The following is a 20,713-nucleotide window of genomic DNA, read 5'->3' as shown; positions in this document are numbered from 1 at the left end:
TGCCTATTTACATTATATTTTGGTGAGTGCTTCAATTGCCATTTCAACTTCATCACCTGACTTGAGTTAAGTATTCAGACATGTTCGGTCTTCTAACCAGCTTTTAAATCTGCTTATGTTGGTCTTACCATTAATCATATTATAAGACTTCTGCTTGTGACACACTGTAGTTCCATAGGTTGCTATAATCGGTGAGTGGTCAGAGCTCAGATAAAAGTTCTCTTCTATTTTAAAATTATTTTGCGGTAGCTGAGAGTAAACAATGAAATCCAACAAATCTGGGATCTTACGTGAATCAGTTGGCCAGTACGTCGGCTTGCCTGTCGATAAAGTTGAGTATTTGTTGAAGGTGATACATTTGTATAATTCAGCACCTTTTGGATTTACCAGCCTTGACCCCCACCATGGATGTTTAGCGTTATAGTCACCTCCAGCAATAAAGCATCTATCAAGTCGTTGAAATAGTTAATTGAAATCGTCTTCTTTGCATCCATATTTTGGTGTTAGATATATTGCAGCAATAGATATAGTGGAGTGCATGCATTGTACTTGAATCTATGCAACTCGCATAATATTTGTGCTGTGTATTTTAAAGTACTTTTTAGAATAACTGCACTTCCTCCTTGTGCTCTTCCAGATGGGTGGTTAGCATTAATGATGTTAAACCCGCTAATGGCCATATAATTTCTGTTAGTAAAATGTGTTTCTGAAATAATTAATATATCAATTTTGTTGACTTTAATAAATAAGGTTATTTCATTACGATGACTGGAAAGCCCGTTAGCATTCCATATGGCTATGCGGAGATCTAATTGCATAACTTATTTACAAGTAACATTATCATATTAAGTAAATTATTTGTTAGTTAAGATTGTTTTACTAACAGATTTTCAATTCTTTCTAGAGAAGAGTTTTCTTTTACGACAGGGTCACCTCGTAGTACTTGCGCATAGCTTGCATTATTTGTGTGTTTGTTGACAATCTTGGTCGTTCATTAGCCATTGCTGTTTTGTTATCGATAGATTTGTTTTTGGTAATAGATTGATAAACTCTGCATCCTTTGTAGTTAGCAGCATGGCTCTCAAATCAGTTGGCACAGGTGGTTGGTGCATCTTTCGATTTAGTACAATTGACGCTTGGGTGATTACCAGCATCGAAAGCATTGTACCATGTCGCTCACTTTCCTTGGCGGCTCGATTGTTACAATGGCATTCTCAACCTATTTTGTTTTGTAGATCTCCACATTGTTTTTACTTGGTTTCAGGTCTACGAAAAACATTGGAAGTGGCTCCTTGGTAATACGACTCTTGATATTGTGAATCCCTCTGACTGCGTGACCTTGCTTTTCTATTGCACGCTTTATTGTGTCGATGGGTGTCGAGTGATACAAGTTTTTAATTACAACTCTAAATGCCCTTTCCTGCTTTAGTTGAAATGTGTGGTAGTCTACTTTTTTAGTTAGTAGTTTAACTATGCTCCTATATTTTTCAATAGTTTTTATCACAATGCGAATATGTCCGTCTCGTTGTGTCTTATAGGTGAATTCAGTGGTGCCAATGGGGGGGCAGAGGAATTGAATAAATCCATGTCACTCACATTGGGAACAAAAATTGGAGGTGTGTCCATTTCCACTTCATCAGTTGTTTCATTTGTTGATTCGTCGCTTCGTCTTCCTTGTCTGCCAATAGGGCAAAGAGGTTAGCTCGCCGAGATGTAGAAGGGCCTGTGTAGAGACTTTTCCTTCTCACATTTTTCCATATAATTGATCGTGGAGTTGTTGGTTTTTGCTTTCACCATCGTCTCCTAGAGACATCATTTTGCTGCTTAAAAGCACCCGGTTTGCAGTCGCTTTTTTGTTTTTGTTTTATTTGTTTATTCACTATTTATCACTATTCTGCGCGTACACGACCGTACTCTTTGAGAGCCTAGGACAGCCACAAAAAAATTTAAATTTGAATTTTTTTAAAATTAAATTTCACACTTGCGCATACAATATATACATAACGCTAAATATAAAATTTAGAGACTTTAGCTCTTAAACCGTACGAGACAGAATTAATTAACTTTATTTGAATCAGGTTTTAAAAGGGTTTACAACGGGAATAGTAATCGAATATCGACGCATCGATCTCAGCATCTATAAGAGCTAGACATTTAAAATTTGTTATAAGTCCGTATATAGCACGCGCATATAAAGTTTGCTTTAAATAATCGACAACTTTTTCAGTTTTCTGGTTATCGAATAAAAATATGATTGAAATGTTGTCAATAAATGATATATTGTATGGCTTAAGAGCTAGGTTAGAATTATATTGTATATTTGTATATTTTGTGACATTTTGATTTTTTGTTATATTTTGGATACCGGCTTCAAATTTGCCTTAATTGTTTAAATTTAAGTTAATTTGGAAATTGTACCACGTAAAAGACTTCGAATTTTTGCAAAACTGACAAATTTGGAATATTTAATGTATAGAAAATTTCATTTAAACCCGTTAAGCAATGCAAAACGTAGTAAACAAAACGTTTTGCCAATTGGCGAAAGCACGAGGCAAGCAGTCCCATATATGTGCACACACACATTCAACTGCATGTATTCTTTTCCATTCCAAGAATCTAAATTGCGGTTGAATTGTGTTCGAATTGTCTACTGATACTTTATTTTAAATCTTCACCTTCTTTCACAAGTAGTACAGTGCCGGTGTTAGTAGAGGCGACGTTCATTATATATATATATATATAGTGGGCAGATATATAGATATATATATATATATATATACATATATATATATATATACATATATATATATATATATATATATATATATATATATATATATATATATATATATATATATATATATATATATATATATATATATATATATATATATATATATATATATATATACATATATATATATATATATATAAATATAACATGCTTTCCTCATTTTCTCAAAACCAGTATATCCCCTTTTCAATGAGCTAAGTGTATAACAAGAAAACACTTGTCAGAGGTGCCCAACTAGGATTTACCCTTCACTAAGTACTATCTGCGTTTTTTTATTTTTTTTTAAGGGTTGTATCGAGCATTAAAACAAAAAATTACATATGAAAACCGACATTAGGAGTCCACTCGAACCATCTCCTATGCATCAACTCTAACACCGCCGCTGGCATTGAACAAAGATATTCTCGGCAACGAACTGAATCTATTGAGTTATATAGTTCAATAAACAATCAATAAACTCCAGCACATTGTCCATTGACGGAATTTCTCTAGCCTTCTTTACATGTTGCTTGTAAAGTTGTAGGACTTCCGTAGAGAATTGTCGCAACAGAATTTGATCGACTAGAACGTCAGCTTCATTACCAAATTGACATTTTTCTTTGATAATGAATATACATTCTGTTGCAGTGTCCAAGAACTTGCGGATACTGCCTTCATCATTATTCTTCAGCAGTTCCATGTTCACTAGCTGGAACGGCGTTAGCAAATATTTTACGCTTATTTTCGTAGCGCTTGCATATTAGCTCCCACGCTGAGTTGTAGTTAGCAGACGAGCCAATTAATAAATGACGACCATTTAGGCTTCTCATTTGAGGCATGATTTCAGGTAGTTCAGCTTCCTTGTCGCTGATATCTGTCCTGTTGTCAAATTTCTCACATTTTGCCTCTAAATCCGTGAGCGTTAACTGGACTTTGTTCCACAGGAAAATCAACTTGTCTTTATAGACAAGGACTTTTTCCTGGCTGATGAGCTCTAGATTGGCATACACTTCTTGCATGTGTTGCCTTACTTTTAGAGCTCGTCTGTCCACAAGGTCTACCATCACCTCCAATGGGCTTGAGCTTCTTTGGGAAATTATTATTTCCTGCTGTCTGTGCTGTCCATTGGATGACTTTGGTTGGATGGATGCTGTTTGGTCGGTGTCTATGGCGTGGTCGGCCACTTCGACTTTCATCAGAGACTCTTCGTTGTTCCTGAGGTTTTCCATTATACCTTCATATAATTTTATACCCTGATCCCATTGAAAATGGGAAATCAGGGTATAATGGTCTTGTGCAAATGTATGTAACAGGCAGAAGGAGGCGTGGCAGATCCTATAAAGTATATATATTCTTGATCAGGACGACAAGCCGAGTCGATGGAGCCCTATCCGTCTGTCTGTCCGTCCGTATGTGTGAACGCGTCGATCTCGCATTTAATTGCTATCGAATAAAAATATCATTGAAATGCAGTTAATTAATTATATATATATATATATATATATATATATATATATATATATATATATATATATATCATATATATATATCATATCATATATATCTGTGGGAGAGATAGATGAACTAGTTAGGTTTGCTACAACTTTCGCTAGAGCGACATGGAATGTCAGAGCATTGTCTACTTTTAGGCTGAAGATTTTGTCACTGAGCAATTAATACTATTACGAGCTTAGTGCTGATTCAGCATACATTCATATATATTCAGAAATTTGAAAGACCAGGGCGTTTTGGAATTTATTATGCATATTGCCGTTCATATGTGTATTGATTCTGAGGTTCGTTGGACTTATTGCTTGAGTCTGAAAATAGGATAACTAAAGTGGACTACAAAAAATTTGTTCTTTTATATAGAAATTCAGAGAAATTATACTTTGTTGAGGCATGCCAGTTGAAAATAGAAAAGATCGAAATATTTAATATTTGATCGATCTCAAAAATAAACAATTAAGAAAGCTCTAGTCGGGGTGCCCGACTAGGACATACCCTGATCCCAGTCCTATATGCGTTTTTTAATATTTTCCGTTGTTAGTATCGAGTATTTAAAAAAAAAATAACAAATAAAAACAACAACGAAAAAAATAACATTACGACACCAAGATTCGAACCCAAATTGTTTACGCAACGCGCACCGCCTCTACCAGAACCGTCACTGCACTGCTTATGCAAGAGGTTGCACATTTGAAGCTAAGTAGCAGCTGATAATTCAAGCACTCTTCGAATTCTTCAATTCTTCGAATAGAAAAGAATACACGCATTTGAATGTATGTGTGCACACGTATAGGAAAAATAGGTGCGCGTGGCGCTGCTGTCATGTGCTTTTGCAAATTGTCCAAACGTTTTGTTTGTTCTACTTAATGGATTTTAATAAAATTTTCAGCATATGATCTACATATTCTATTGGCTTGGTTGAGATGCCTTCACATAATGGCCCTATTTCTTGCTAAACTTCAATTTGAAAAACTTGGGGAAATTTGGAGTCGGTATCCAAAATAAAAAAATCAAAATTGCATAAAACTAAATACAAAATTTGGATGCTCTAGCTTTTAAGACGTATGAGATATAATTTATTAACTGTATTTCATTGCATTACCTGCATTTGTATAGCAAAATAAGTCTTTAATTTACATTTTCTTCGTGTTAAATTTTAACTGATCTTCCCAAGTTAATAAGGAACTCATAAAAATAAAAGAAAATACGTACAAAGTTTTCATTATTTTATATTTATTATATAATTTGTATTAAACTTTTATTTATCTACATACACATATCAATAAATATCCATTTTTTAAACAAAATAAATCATATTATATTTATATACATATGACTTGAAACAAAATTATAGCTTTAAGTTTAAATATTTTTATTCGATTTGTGTATTTTCTCTAAAAGCAGAAAACAATATTGCAAATATTCTTTTGTGGAATATTCATTTCGGTCGTTTGTAAATAAACACAAAGGGGTTTCTCGAATTGCCGAGGAATCAAACGTCAAGTCCGTTTTTATAAAAATCTCAAGTTGAAATAAAATAAAAGTTTGTAACTTATCTATATTAAAAATTACATATTACGCATAATTCAAAAATATTCCTATAGATAATTAATTTGTTGAGAAATGGTTTTATCTTTACAATAGTGTTTTTACAACAGTCGTTTAAGGCCTTAGCCCGTACGCTAAATTTTCAGATCTGCTTTAAAATTTGACCAATATTTTTAATACGATTTTAAAATTATACATGAACTGTATTTAATTTTATTTTTTTCTCCGGCAAAATTGATTAAGATAAATTTAGATACTACAAAAGATATTTGATTACATTAGGCGATTCAACTTTTATGTTATTGATTAGTTCCTATTATACACTATAGCTTTAGATAATAAATTATACATACATACATATATTATAATATACCCTATTTAATATCATTTAAGCCTAAACTTCAATATTATTTTATATATTTTCTGTTCCCTTTTGTATTTTATGGTTTAACCAATAAGACATCTCACGAATAGTCATCTCCACTGTATTCATCATCTTCATCAGACGATATTATTTTGCGTCGTTTCTTTTTATTGCGTTGTTGGTTTTGTTTACGCACATGTAACTTCGCGGGAGAGAGTGAAGATTTCGCTGTACGGAAATTCAGTGTATCGATGCTCGACGTTTCCTATATTATATATGTTATTATATTATCTTTGAGAAACATATATATGAATTATAAGCTTACAGCCGTTAAAGTTGTTGATGATGCTTGGATTTTACAGTAAGTAACGGTTGGAATAGAATCGGAGTTTGGCTTGTCATTTAATACTTGACTAGGCCTGGTTGAATTGGAAGAACTATCGTCTATTAGCCCCGAACTATTTAATTTTAACTTCTCTCGAGATTCATCTGCATCAGAATCAGCATCTTCCGGATCCAGTTTAAGCATCAACTGCTTAAACTAAAATTTAAAATATATAAAGTTAAAATGAAAAATTCAAGTTTACAGTTACTCACATCTAAATATTTCACAACCAGATCCAATTTTTCGTCACTCGATAGTTCCCTAGAAAAACAGTCAGTATCTGTGCTTGTAAAATTTTGAGTTGGTTGCTTTTTAATCACATCAATTGTTGTTCTTGGATTAAAGTCTGCAACAATCCTACGTGTTACAGCCTTTTCATATAACTTCTGCTCAGAGGGCGAATATCGTGATATTTTGCCATCAGTTAGACCATACATTTCCTTTAGATGCTCTTTCAGTACAAGTAGCAGCATACACGCTTGGGCGGATGTTATACATTTCTTAATTTCGGTCATATCTTCAGGAAGACGACTAAAAAGAACATTTGCATCTTCCTCATCATCATCATCTTCAAGAACGTCTCCTCCCTTGTCACTTGGTCTAAGATGCTCTTTAAAAGTGGTTAAAAGATGCGTTCCAGCCATCGATATAAGTAAATCAATTTGATGGATTAGATATAAAGGCTCATCTTGAACCACATATGGAAAATATGCAAGATTGTCGGCGATATATAACATTTGCTGCAATGAGGTTTTTTTATCATCGAATTGTTTTGTAACCGTTTGAACCAACGCGCGTCTCTGTGGTTTTGTGGTTCGAAGTAAAGTATATAGAAAGTCATTCAAAGCTGTTGTTACTTGATCTGGGCCACGTTTGCTGAAAACAATTATTTTTTATAACATTTAGATTAAAACAACCATAAATAGGGTACTCACGCATAACCTCGGATTATTTCATTTTTCGTCTTATTGTTTACTTGTAATATTTCCTGTAGTTTAAAGCAAAGTTGAAGACCGAATTGAACTTTCATATTTACAAACCCGGAATATGTTTTATCAATGTCTTTCAATAAGGCATCTGCTCTATGTGCTGACTAAAATTCAACTTCATTAAAGTTAATTAATTTAATTTTCAAATTCTTACTTACCTCAACCTTTAAATCGGTGCTCAAACATATTAAATAGGGTACCATTCTAACTGGGTGTACCAAGCCTTGACGCAGAACGATTTGCACGACTTTCACTGCCCACAGCCGCACTGCGTCATCCCGATTAAGAAAGCAGTCAAGAATTTCTTCCAGATACAACTGAATGATGCGACTAGCCATACCAGACGAAACATCATTCATTTCCTTTAAGTCTTCGTGTTTTGATTGCTTTTCCCCTATATTTTTAGAGATATTTTTGTTGATATTACATTGGTTATTGGTTAATTCTATTATACTAACACTCTTTCTCTTTATTGTGCATAAACATTTCAGATTCAGTCAAATAAATCCAAATATTTCGCATACAGATTATTTTTATTCCGCCATCATTTGAGGATGACCTCAGTAAATCACAGTAAAATTGCTTAAGCTCTGATCGAGTCAGATAATCATCGTTCATAACACAGAAGGAGCCAAGTGATATAAGTGCCTGCTTACGAATTTCGTGATTTGAGCAACCACAAAAGAACATTAAGCACTCAAATACGTTATCGCATATTGTTGGAGGAAGTCCATTATTTGTTTCACCTACAAGTGTTTTCGAGTTAAGTTTAACACAGTTTTTTAAGAAAAAAAGGTATTTACCTAAGGCTATTGGCGATTTAAAATCAAAATATCGCATTAAAATACCAATAGTAAATAGACTTCTCCGAAAGCTGGGTGTGTAAATATTGACAATATTAAAACCATTTTGTTCGACTTGATTCCTAGACAACTCCAGAACACGATAAAACCTAAAAATAATATATTAAAATATTATAGTTCTTTAAAGTTAATTTATACTTACTTTTGAAAACAGTCGCGAATTAATTTAAAATTTTTTGTAATCTTATTTACAAGCGCTCCCAAACAAGAAACACAACTGGTAACCTCAGCCTGATTTCGTGAAACTACCAGTAGCATCAGATGTTCTTCTAAAGACGCCAAAAATGATTCACTCGCATTGTTAACTAGAGGCACAACCCTTTCGAGAATATCAGCCACAGCACAAATAAATTTTGCAGCAGATGCTGAATGGCATTTAATATTTAAATAAGGCTCTATTGTCATAGCATGCCTGATCAAGAGTTGAGGCCGTACTTTAGCTAGCAAATGAAGTGTAGTTATACATCCAAGCATTCGTGCATTGTCAGTGTCTTCCAATTCAATTAGCCTGTCCACAAGACCATCAGCTAATTGCTGGCAAGCTAATACAATCTCTTGTGGTGGTTCGGTATTCTTTTTAACAGTTTCCTGGGTACTTCCATCAAGTTTAACCATATTTTCTTTTGGCTTAAAAATCTAAATTAAATTTATTAATTAAAAAAAAAGAAAATATAATTACTATTTTATCGCATACGCTCATTAGAAGACCCTCCAACCAAGTTGTACCGGTGTCATGTGCTGTGTTCACCACATCAATGATTTGATTAATTTTCCGTTGTATACCGTGCTACAAATAAAAATTGATATAAGCTATAAATTGCTGCAAGAACATTATAAACATACCTTGTCATTCTTAACACATGGTGTGAACCACATTTTCATAAATACTTCCGTAACAAGCTTTTGAATGCCTTCTTCGTCATTAACGCGGCGTATCATTTTTACACAGATTTCAGGTATCTTTTCAAAATCGGGATATTCAATACAAATATCGCGTAAGATTTTTATCACGCGCTTTCTTACTGAAACACCAGTATCCTGCAAGGAAACCTATTTCTTTACAATTGATTCATGTATAACTATACTATATATATTTTACCAATATTCGAGTCGATAGCATATCATAGTATTGATCTATTAATTCCTGATTGCTAAGAACAAATTTTCCTACCAGATCAACTGCAGCTTCGCGCACTGATATAGCCGTATCTAGAAATTTTTGATTAACACCCATTTGCATATCTTTTCGCTTTAGTACCAGCGGATCCACTTCAACAATATTAGCTAGACATTTCATTGCTCGCGTTCGCACAGCGATTGATGGTTCACTGTGCAAAAGGTAAATAATAAAATTATAATGTTATATTGAAACAAGCATACTTACTTTACGACTAAAATAATTTTTTTAAGACATCCATCAAATGATTGACTAAATGGGCGTTTCGTAGCTAAATATTGAGCTATCAACTGTGCATTATTATAATCTATATAAGTCTTTATGTGTTGATGACTTTGTTCTCCCAAGGGATATGGTTTAATTTTACTAATCAAGTACTGTTTTCGTTCTTCTAAAACATTAAAAATTTCAAGATTCAGTTCATAGTCCACAACGTTAACGGGGCGATTGCCATTTTTATTAGAGTCGTCAGGATCATTTTCATCACAGGACCCTGAATCTGATGTATCAGAGTAGTCAGCTTAAATATAAATAGAATAAATAAATCATATAATATAATGAATTATTAGTTTCTGAATATTTTTCAAAAAACATAAATTGTGAGATTTTATAGCTGCATTGAACTAAAAGTTTACATAGTAATGAAATCTTTGTTCTCTAGTCGGAAATTCCCGACTGCAAGATATTAATCCGGTGCACAACTCATATTTCAACCATTCTATGCATCTTTTATACACACCATTACATACATACAGACCGTCGCATACTGCATTATGCTGTGAGTGGGCTTGATTAACTTATATAAAATAAAAATCATAATTGTATAAAACAAAAATAAACACTACATTTGGAGTATTTAGTAACTGCATTTCGATAGCATTTTTAGTCGACAATAATAAAACAAAAACAGTTATCGATTATTTGAAACAAATTCGACACGGGTGCCATAGAGGACGTCTAGATCAAGAATATATATATATATATATATATATATATATATATATATATATATATATATACATATATATAGTTACACCCCGATTTTCCATTTTCAATGGGTTTAGGGCATAATGAGACATTTAAATTTATATTGACGTAGGTTAATCGATATTTAAAACTTTGAAGTGGTTTTACTATAAAAACTTTTTGCTTTATACCATAATGAATTAACATAAAAACAAGAAACTCTTTAACTCTTTTGAGATTTGTCGCATATTTTTAAATTTACTTCTGTTTTGATGTTAGAATTTTTATCCTAATATCAGTGATGAATCTAAGATTCACTTTCAAATATTTTTACTTTGTTGTACATACATACACAACCCCATTTAAAAGAAGTGATGATGTTAGAATAGACTGAATAAAATAAAATGTTTGGAATTGCTCATATATATTAGCTCTGCGCTGTTAAACGAACATATACTTGTACAAAATACAATTTTTTGTAATTCTTACATATACAACTAAATACCAAATTTATTTAATATAATTTGAATTTCTTATTTAAGACACTTTCACATTCTTTTGCATACAATATATTATATATATTTATACAAGAAAGTAATTTTGCTAATTGTTTCAGTATTTTTTACGATTACATTAAAAAACTTACCAGTTCGTTGATTTAAACGAGACTTTGGTTTCTTTGAAGCAAACCCTTTATCGCCTTCTTTTATTCTCCGCCGCTGGTAGATTACGTCGCGGTACCATTGAGCCAAATAAAAATGCCGCGCATAGTCCCATATTAAATTCTCCTCTTGTGCATTTACAGCTAGAAAATCTAGAAGAATTTTTTGAAGAAACTCCGTTCGCTGCTCTTCAGGATGAAGCTCTATTTTCAACTAAGAGTATAAAATTGGTTAATAATGAAGTTATTGAAAAGTAATAAATATTATAATACATACGTTTGCTATAGGTAAGTCCCCTTCTTTTTCTTGCTCTGCTTTAATTGATTTAATCATGGAATCAATGATATTTACTTTGCAACGAGACTCAACAGTATCTTTTCGCAAACGAGCTGCTACGATTCCAAGATAATCCAACGAAACAAGGCGAATACTCTGTTCTATAGATTTATCAGATACGTAACGAACTAGCATAGTTCCCAACAACGAAAGTAACAGCTCTGAAGCTGGCCATTCGGGTTTGTTAACAGTAGCTAATAGATCATGAATAAAATTTTCGAAGAGCGGACGGAAGTCAGTTTCGTTGGTGCGAGACTTGCATTTATTTAAAAAGGTCGTCAAAAAATTGCCACCAATACTAACTGCGACATCGTACTTTTTTAGTACAAGAATATCCTGGTTAGGTTTTATGATTTGTGTAGCACCACTTGGTAAATCATCATCATTATCAATAACTTGTACAAATTTTGTATTCATTTTACCGCCATCACAAAGAGAATCTGTTAAAATTGTTGCGCACTGTATTAATTGCAGCACAAGTGCAGTAACCATTTGAATATTTCCTCCATTGTTTGTAAGTTTATATGGACGAAGATTCTTTTTTGATGAAGGCAAACGATCAATAGATGATAGAATATCGCCTAAAATACTGTTCCGTATTTTATCGTATCTTTCTTTGCGAAATATCTAAAAAAAAAAAAAGATTTATAAAATTAAAAATGATAAATTTAAATATGATGGAAAGTATAATTTCACATTTCAAACAGACTTGTTAAAATTTATATTTCGGGCTGAAGTTTACAGAAAATTATGTAGTAAAATGAGTAGACATACAGTTACATATACCAATTAATTCAGGAGTCGTAATCATTATGAATTGGTAAAAATAAATATTATATTATAAAATATTATACTTTACAGAAGCCAACATATAAAATAAATATACGAAAAACAGAGACAATAATATATCCATAAAAAACTGCCCAATTCTCTATACTTCTGGTGATTAAAATGACCAAAATTATTGAAGTATAAAAGTATAAAAGGGTATGCAACATTAGTAATTACTTTACTTTTATTCTTATTCATAATGATAGTAGTTAATGAATATTATATCATTATGATCTATAATGTAAAATATTAAAAATATTATAACTGATAATAAAGTCACTTACTGTTGTAACCAGCTCCAAACAAACAAACTGTAGTGTTTCAATATTGTCAACGAAGAATGGCTCAATAGCGAGAGTTGATAACGGTAGAACGATGGTATCAACAAATATACATTTGTCGAAGAGCGCCACGAATACCTTTAAAAGCTCGACAACTTTAGAATAAAAAAGTTGTAAGCTGCGATGGTGACCTTGATGCGACTTAGCTTTTTTACGTTGACTAGTTTTCTTTACACTTTTTACTGTGTAGACAGGATCGTGTAAGGGAAATATAGTTTCACGCAGTTGAAATTGAGCAAATTTAATAATGTGTGATATATTATCTTCTTGCAAAAACTTCAAGTCGCTCACTGTTGAATAAATATTGCATATGAGTAGACACGCATCCATTGCGTTCAATATTTTTTCTATTACTTCATCATCAACTATATCATCTTCGTCTTCCTACAAAACAAATAAAAGGAGGTCTGGATTTTGTTAATTTGGTAATCACAAATGATCATACCTGTCCAGCAGAATAATTTCTAGCCAAATAAACATTTCGCATGGCGTAGTTGATAAGCAGAGTCAGTTTGTTTTTTGGAATTGAGTCCAAGGCTTGCTTGGCTTTTAACTTAGCAACATCATCACTCATTGTATTAAGTAGTTTTGGAGAAATGCACTCTATATTATCATCGACATCTTCTGTAAATATATACAAATATTTAATATTTAAACAAATACAATGGAGCCAGAAATTTTGTCAGATTTATATAATTAAACTATTTGCTACCTGTATCAAAGTTAGGGGGCTCAGTATCATCTAGCATTTCAATTATTTGCTCCATATTCTTCATAAATTGTTGGTATGTTTGGGAACGGATAACTTCTTCTTTAGTTCCTTTTGGTGTTGGCAGGGCCAATATACGTTCAACTCGCCGAAGTTTGGGTTTGGAGACTGTACAGTTATTGAAATTAAAAGTTTGATGGTTTTCTCTTTCCAACTAAAATAATTTTTAATGAATACTCACATATTTGCTCTGGAGGAATATCACCGAGACAAATGGCTAATTTTCTTTTTGTTCCAGTACGTTTCTCATCTGCTTTAATAACAGTAAACATATCTGCAGATGATTGCGCAGTGCTGGCGACTGTAGGCTCGGTCGTCGGAATACCAGATAGCCCAGATGCATTGAAATCAACAGCCAATGGGAGGTATTCACTAACAGGGTGCTTGTTAGTTGATTCTTGTAGTAACCCCATATTTCTAGCCATTTCTGGTGACTTTTGTACAAACTTTTTAATACTCTGTTGCAGAATACGAGCATCCTCAACGTTAAGACGATTTATACATACCCGAACCTGGGACTTGCCGCTTGAAGATGTGGATGCTGAGGTGGCAGTTGATGTAAGATTTGTACATTGATTATAGTCGTTTACAAATGTATTATTATTTGCCGCAGTCACCAGCGACGTTAAAGGGGATGGAGGTTTGGTGCATTGTTGCTGGGATTTTAAGACTTGATGCTGTGATATCGCTCCATCGGCGACTTGCTGTCTTTGTAAGTTCAATACATTCTGAAAATTTCCTTGAATTGTGGATGTAGTTGTTGACGGAGCTTGAAATGCATTCTGGTGTAATTGGTGATGGGCAATCGATGAACTGATTTTGCTTTTTGGTATATTAATGGGATCTTGTTGTTCGTATTGCTGATAATACGGTTGGAGAGGCTGTACATGTTGATTGGTGTTGAGTGCTTGAATTTGGGACGATTGTTGCTCTTCCCGTATTACTGTATTTACTCGAGAGACGTCGGTTCCTATCATGGCAGTCTGCCCCACTATAGGATTTTCGATATATTCTAATTGAAGTGTACTTGATCTAGCATCAGGCTGATCAGGTAATTGACTCGTACCATCAGCGCTGAAAGTTTAAAAAAACACAGACAAATCATTTTGAAAGCCCTAAGCATTTTCATAAACAGCTTTTAATATTTTGGTATTTACGGCAATTTACCTGATTGTCAAATATCTATCTACAAATTATATTTAATAGATTTATTTAACTGTATTCAGCTATATAAACTGTATTTATAAAAACTTATTTTTTTTTTATAATAGGAATAAGGTGGACCGTTTTTTAATGCCCATTCTTACCTGATTGACTGTTTCACATATTCCTTTCGATATGGATGCTGCTGATGGTCAACATTTAAACTATATGCTTCCTGACAAATATCGTTAGCATTATTAACAACACCTATTTGCTTGGAATGCGTGGGATGGTCTTTCTGTAACTTTTCCTGGATCGTGTGGTCATTTATTGCTAAAAAGAACATCGTTTTTATTGATTTATAAGTACTTCTTATTTCATATCAAATTACCGGCCCGCCGTGGAGTGTTAAATACAGTTGGGCGATAGTTGTAAATGCCCTGCAGTAGTTCAGGATACGTACTAATATTAGCACCATGTTGCTGTATGGCATATTGAGGCTTTAGTTCTCTATAATGAAATACAAATTAATATAATTAATATTTTATGGATTTTATAAGTTTATTTTATTAATAAAGTGAGCTTACATATTGTCAGAGTTCGTTTGTTCGATGGCATTCACCAACTGCCTTACTAGATTTTCATCGCGGACTGACAGTAGATTATTGGATTCATTGGCCACCAAAGAATGGAACAACAGTGATTTATTAAAAGATGCAGCGCTCTGTAGACAATCGGATACAGGCAATTCGCTGAGCACTAAAATTCAAATTAAAAAAATATATTATGAAAAAACTACACAGAAATATTTACTTACAATCAGAAGTGCTGGTTAGGCCAGCTAATGTTGTGACGGGAACACTTGGGATGTCACGGTCCCCCATTATCGAGAGAGACAATAATTGTTTTTCAAATTACTAGCAAATACATATAATATGACTGAACGATTGTATGTAGCTGTAAGTTGATGAAAATTTATATACATCTAACTGATCTGAAATTACTAAAATAAAGAGAGATTTAATTAATTATTTGATCAACATGTTTTTGTAAAATTAATTTGTTTATGGATGCTTGCAGGGGAAAGTAGCACCCATTGACACAATTTGACTTTTTTAAGTCGTATGAACATACAATCGACAATGCACTAGTGTATGTATTATGCATATATATATATTGTATTATTTGTGCACTTTATTCAATTTTTGTTATTCAAGAAGCCATTAATTATTTTCACATTTGCAACAACGGTAATACACACCAAAAATTACACTTATTTTATATTAAAAACTAGTGCACTTTTTGTAAATTGATTTGATATTAAAATCAGTGAGGACAACTAACTATCGAACTAACACAACTAATTTGACAATTATATATTTTACAAAATTATTTCATTATTTCCACAAATTCTTTTTTGTATTGATGGATTATAGTATGTTAGAAATAATTTGTTTTATTTATTAATCCCCGTTAACAATTCCCACATTCAATATGGCCGCCACATATGAGCAAATTCTGTCTGCTACAAAACTTATGAGTTCTGTATCAAGAAGTTCTTTTATCGTATATGCGTGAACCACTGGACTGTTGATCAAGGTATCGGCTACAAGTTAATAAATTAAGTGTGCTTTTACAATAACTTTGCACACATCCATGTAAAATAGTTTCTCTTATGCCTTGCAAATAGTAATAGATGTGCCATGTATTTTAAATTTCTGTTTGTGTTCCAAAATTATACAAATCTTATCGAAAATCATTAGTGTCAATCCTTATTCGCTGCAAGTAAAATGTGCAATCTTAGCAATATCATATAAACATAATTTCTAGCGACTTATTTGCGACTACGCTACAAACACTAGCAAAGAATTGTGTGTTCCACTATTGTGGAAATATTTGTGCCCAAAGTTCATTACAATAGCTACTATTATTAATGCTTTTGCTTTTTCTTGGCATGTAGTACTTAAATTTGCCCAATATATAACAGTTTTAGATCAATTATTGAAGTGCATAGAGTATATATCTGTTAATACTAAAAAAACACACTCAACACTTACTAGAAATACAAATCTTGAAATGGATTTAAGCACTTAAAGTACAAAACCAGTTAGAGTAAAACATAAATTAATATTTGTATTCTGAGAAAAAAATTGTATCACGTCATAATAATTTTATTTTGAAATCCTCAAGAATTATATCATCCCTTAGTCTTTCAAATCTCCTTCATTAATAAAATAGTTGCTTCATATAACTAAAAGCTGACCAGAGCAGCTGTAAATTTTGACATAACTTACCGGACTACAATATCTTTTTTTCTTTTGAAGTTTTAAATGGGGTATTTTTTTTTTAATGACCCGTAGGATCCCTTGAAAGATTTCGTTTTTAGTTTCAATTAGTACTCCAATTCTATAATGGTTCAATAATATTATTGACTATTGATCGGCGCAGATGCTTTGATCTTTGTCTAGGTGACCCAGACGTTCTCTCTTCTGTTCTTGTGGTGTGCTTATAATTAATGCATTATCTTCAGCGTCTGTATAGACACTGCGTGAAACTAAAATCAGCTGTCAGCTGTACATATGCTTTAACCAGTCTACATAAGTTGTGGCCAATCAGTAAATAGTAAAAATAAGCAATTCCGGATCTAGTATTGATGGCATACCGGCAGCTCAGGCTACTTTCTTGAACCTGAAAACAAAAGCTATTTTAGGCAGCGTTGAATTGAACGTTGCATAACTACGCCAGATGGAAACATGTCAGCTATGGGTACTTTTGTACCCACTAAGTAAGCTCGAGTTAATCCTTGATGCAGTTCACACAAGTTTAAAGTAATAGAATGTTGATTCCATTTCTAGATATATCTGCCAAATTAGATTCCATTTTATTAGAGATACTGCAATCCTTCAGTGCAAAATCGGCCGAATCCACAACTCTGTTCAATCTTCCAATTTAACGGTTCGCCAGTTGCCCGGTATAAAAAAGCAAGTAGACTTTGTCTGTTCTACAATAGCCGATTTATTGCAATTGAAGTTTCTGCCACTCTTGCCACTCGAGCACAACACTATACTGGATTACAAGCAAAACCCAATATTCATATCTGGAATTACTGCGCCAAATAAAGATATACCAGCAATACCAATGTACCAACTGCTATGATTGCAATGTAACTCTCATATTTATCAAAAGCCGAGCCGTAAGATTTGTCCCGTATTGTGTACTCTGTGGCATCGGCAATAAAAGTTTACCCAGTAAATTTGTATTCTGGAGGTGCAAATTTCTGACTGCAATTATTACTGACAGTCAACCTGGCATCACTGATCACTGATAGTTGGAACAGATTGATGATCTCTACATCTATAAGCCGCATCGGATTGATGTTCCATCGGAGCTTTTGAGTTCTGTGTTGGGCACATTCTGTAGGCAGCTGGACTTCGAGTATTGCAGAAAACACATTCTGGATGAATCGTTTCTGGCGCTGAGCAACATACCTCAAACCTTCGTAGTTTATCGCAACCCAAAGGGCACTGGAAGACGCCAATCCCAACACTCGGCTTGAGTATTTTGCAAGCTAATTTTGAGAAGTGAAGCAGGCCTTATGGCTTATCGCTGCGCCAACAATGGAGACTCCATTGAGAGCAACATTTCGTATAAAATTATCTGCGATTTCCTTCAGGAGAATATTCCATTCGCTTGCAAATAAAGCAAGTGTGGTACCACTTCTGATATTCCTCTTAGGGGTTCAATTGGTAAAATGTATAGTTGTGTCAGAGTCTCAATGCCCGCTGCCATTATTCAGTGTATTTTATAACAAGATAGCCGACGATGATATTCAAATTTTAAAATTAAATACTGCCACCAGGTTGCGTAGTTTTTCGCTATAAGCTAGCTATGGAAAAGTCATTGTTGTTCATATTAACCATTGGATAATTGTTATCCACCATTGCGCGGTGAAACGATCCGATTGGTTTCATCGGGCCTATCGGAAACAGAACAAATTATCTTTCGACGCATTGTGAATAGGATTGCAAACGATTTGGGCTGCATTTCGTATGGACTTTGATAATGTGCATCACGCAACATTCCACGCCAAGCTAGATGTCCTTTGCAATACTAATCTTCTGGATTTTTCTAGGTTCTATTATAACACAATATAATGCTAGCAAACTTGATGAGCGAAATAAACAAAAATTAAATTGTTTGACTGTGAAAAACATTATTGGTTGGTCTTGTCTCAGATTAAAGAGCAATCCAAATATATACAGTAGGGAGCAAAAGTGTTTCCATAGTTGACACTTTCAACTTTGTGAGTCGATAACTTCCAAAGGAATGAAGCAAATCAAAAAAACTTTTTTTTCCAATAATATGTATTTAATTCTTAACAAATTGCCGTATATAACAAAAACAAAAAATAATTAGTAAAATATTCAAACAAAGAAAACTGAAACAAAACGCATGTGTACAATTTTGCACCTTCCGATATTCTTACTTTGGTTTGATTTCTTAATTCTCTTATCGGCAATACACATGCAGTTTTACCCTTATATGTTTTATTTATGCATTCTACACTTTTATGATCCAGAAATCCACGTGTTTCTTATTATTTGAAGTAGATTTGTTAATTTTAGCAATTAGTCTACAAAGTACCGCGAAAAAATGAAGAAGCGTTCGTCAGATGTCGAAAATAGTATTATTAGCCTAACTGAAAGTGGCTATTCGACTCGTAGTACTTCAGATCAGCTTAATATTTTTCATTCAGCGTTGTCCGAAGTCCAGAAAAGACGCAACGGTGCATCCAAAAACACTATTAAAGGCCGCAAACGACTCTTAAAGGACTCTGACGCCAGACTGATAAGCTCCTAACACCGAAGAAGGCATCTATGGACATAGGAAAAGACGTGATTCGGCGGGTGGCTAGAAGAGCACTAGCTAAGGTTGGATATGTGGCAAGTGTGAAAAAAAATAAACCAGCTCTGTCCGAGAAGAATGTCAAGGCTCGATAGAAATTCGCCCGGGAACATAAGAATTGGACTGTAGATGATTGGAAACGTGTCATCTGGTCGGATGAATCCAAGTTCAACCATTTTCAATCAGATGGCAAGCAATACTATTGGTACAGGCCCGGGGACAAGCTTCAAAAACACCTTGTGAAGCAAACCGTTAAGCATGGAGGAGGCAATGGGGATGCTTTACTTGGTGCCTCATTGGACCATTGCATAAAATTGATGGTATAATGTTAAAAGAAGACTATCTCAATATTTTGAAAACCTGTCTACCCAATTTTCTGGACAAGTGTGCATATCCCGTAAAGGAAATAATTTTTCAACAAGATGGGGATCCAAAGCACACTGCCAAAATTGTCCGCGAATGGTTACAAAACCAAGATTTTATGCTGATGGAGTGGCCAGCTCAAAGTCCCGAACTTAATCCGATTGAGAACCTGTGGTCAATCGTGAAGCGACGGCTCGGGCAATATCAATCAATGCCATCCAACCTAGACGATCTTTGGAAGCGTGTAGAACTAAAGTGGAACCGAGTTCCAAAGGAAACCATAGAAAAGTTGGTCGAGAGTATGCCAAACTGAATAAAAAATGTAATAGCTAATAAGGGCCTGTGGACAAAATATTGATTTAGAATCATATTTAATTTTTTTCACTGAAGGTGCAAAATTGTACACATGCGTTTTGTTTCAGTTTTCTTTGTTTGAATATTTTACTAATTATTTTTTGTTTTTGTTATATACGGCAATTTGTTAAGAATTAAATACATATTATTGGAAAAAAAGTTTTTTTGATTTGCTTCATTCCTTTGGAAGTTATCGACTCACAAAGTTGAAAGTGTCAACTATGGAAACACTTTTGCTCCCTACTGTATATTCGTAATGTATAATGTAACGACACGCACTATGTACCAACTGAGATGAATCCAGGGAATATGTTTTTGGTCCAGACATTGGTCGTCTCTAGCACACCTTTCTGAAATAAGTGATAAATTTAGGGCTCTGCTGAGTTATGATGTATATGTTCATATATATGGTCATCGCTCCATATAGCGAAGTGA

General features: G+C 33.5%; 1 protein-coding gene across 2 annotated transcripts; it reads right to left on the bottom strand.

The window, feature by feature from the left end:
* Positions 1 to 6,215: 6,215 nt before the first annotated feature.
* On the bottom strand, positions 6,216 to 15,654 carry LOC111597442 (nipped-B protein). 2 transcript variants are annotated; one of them, XM_023312161.2, is made up of 23 exons: positions 15,474 to 15,639; positions 15,244 to 15,415; positions 15,048 to 15,166; positions 14,821 to 14,989; positions 14,020 to 14,587; positions 13,695 to 13,947; positions 13,457 to 13,621; positions 13,190 to 13,368; positions 12,688 to 13,128; positions 11,513 to 12,199; positions 11,221 to 11,449; positions 9,816 to 10,128; positions 9,531 to 9,759; positions 9,275 to 9,469; positions 9,126 to 9,218; positions 8,574 to 9,067; positions 8,372 to 8,520; positions 8,027 to 8,314; positions 7,727 to 7,962; positions 7,515 to 7,672; positions 6,792 to 7,455; positions 6,520 to 6,735; positions 6,217 to 6,459 (listed from the first exon to the last, which is right to left on the bottom strand). In XM_023312161.2, exons 1-23 carry the CDS (start codon positions 15,538 to 15,540, stop codon positions 6,295 to 6,297), a joined length of 6,249 nt encoding a protein of 2,082 aa, XP_023167929.1. In that variant the 5' UTR covers positions 15,541 to 15,639; the 3' UTR covers positions 6,217 to 6,294. The 2 variants fall into 2 exon arrangements, with proteins under 2 accessions (XP_023167928.2, XP_023167929.1); XM_023312160.2 differs by having other exon boundaries at positions 6,216 to 6,459; positions 13,695 to 14,587; positions 15,474 to 15,654.
* Between the last annotated feature and the right edge of the window lie 5,059 nt (positions 15,655 to 20,713).

This window comes from Drosophila hydei, unplaced genomic scaffold (assembly GCF_003285905.1).
Source record: "Drosophila hydei strain 15085-1641.00,03,60 unplaced genomic scaffold, DhydRS2 tig00000384-arrow-arrow-pilon, whole genome shotgun sequence".
Taxonomy (NCBI): Eukaryota; Metazoa; Arthropoda; class Insecta; order Diptera; family Drosophilidae; genus Drosophila; species Drosophila hydei.
This window is presented reverse-complemented; position numbering and strand designations above follow the sequence as displayed.

What these genes read in the sequence shown, in the direction of transcription:
- LOC111597442 (XM_023312160.2), bottom strand. Translation starts at nt 15,540, where the DNA reads ATGGGGGACCGTGACATCCCAAGTGTTCCCGTCACAACATTAGCTGGC. An exon ending in TATTCCTCCAGAGCAAATAT is followed by an intron (nt 13,622 to 13,694) that starts GTGAGTATTCAT and finishes ATAACTGTACAG; the next exon opens with TCTCCAAACCCAAACTTCGG. An exon ending in GTTTGGAGCTGGTTACAACA is followed by an intron (nt 12,200 to 12,687) that starts GTAAGTGACTTT and finishes TTTTTTTTTTAG; the next exon opens with ATATTTCGCAAAGAAAGATA.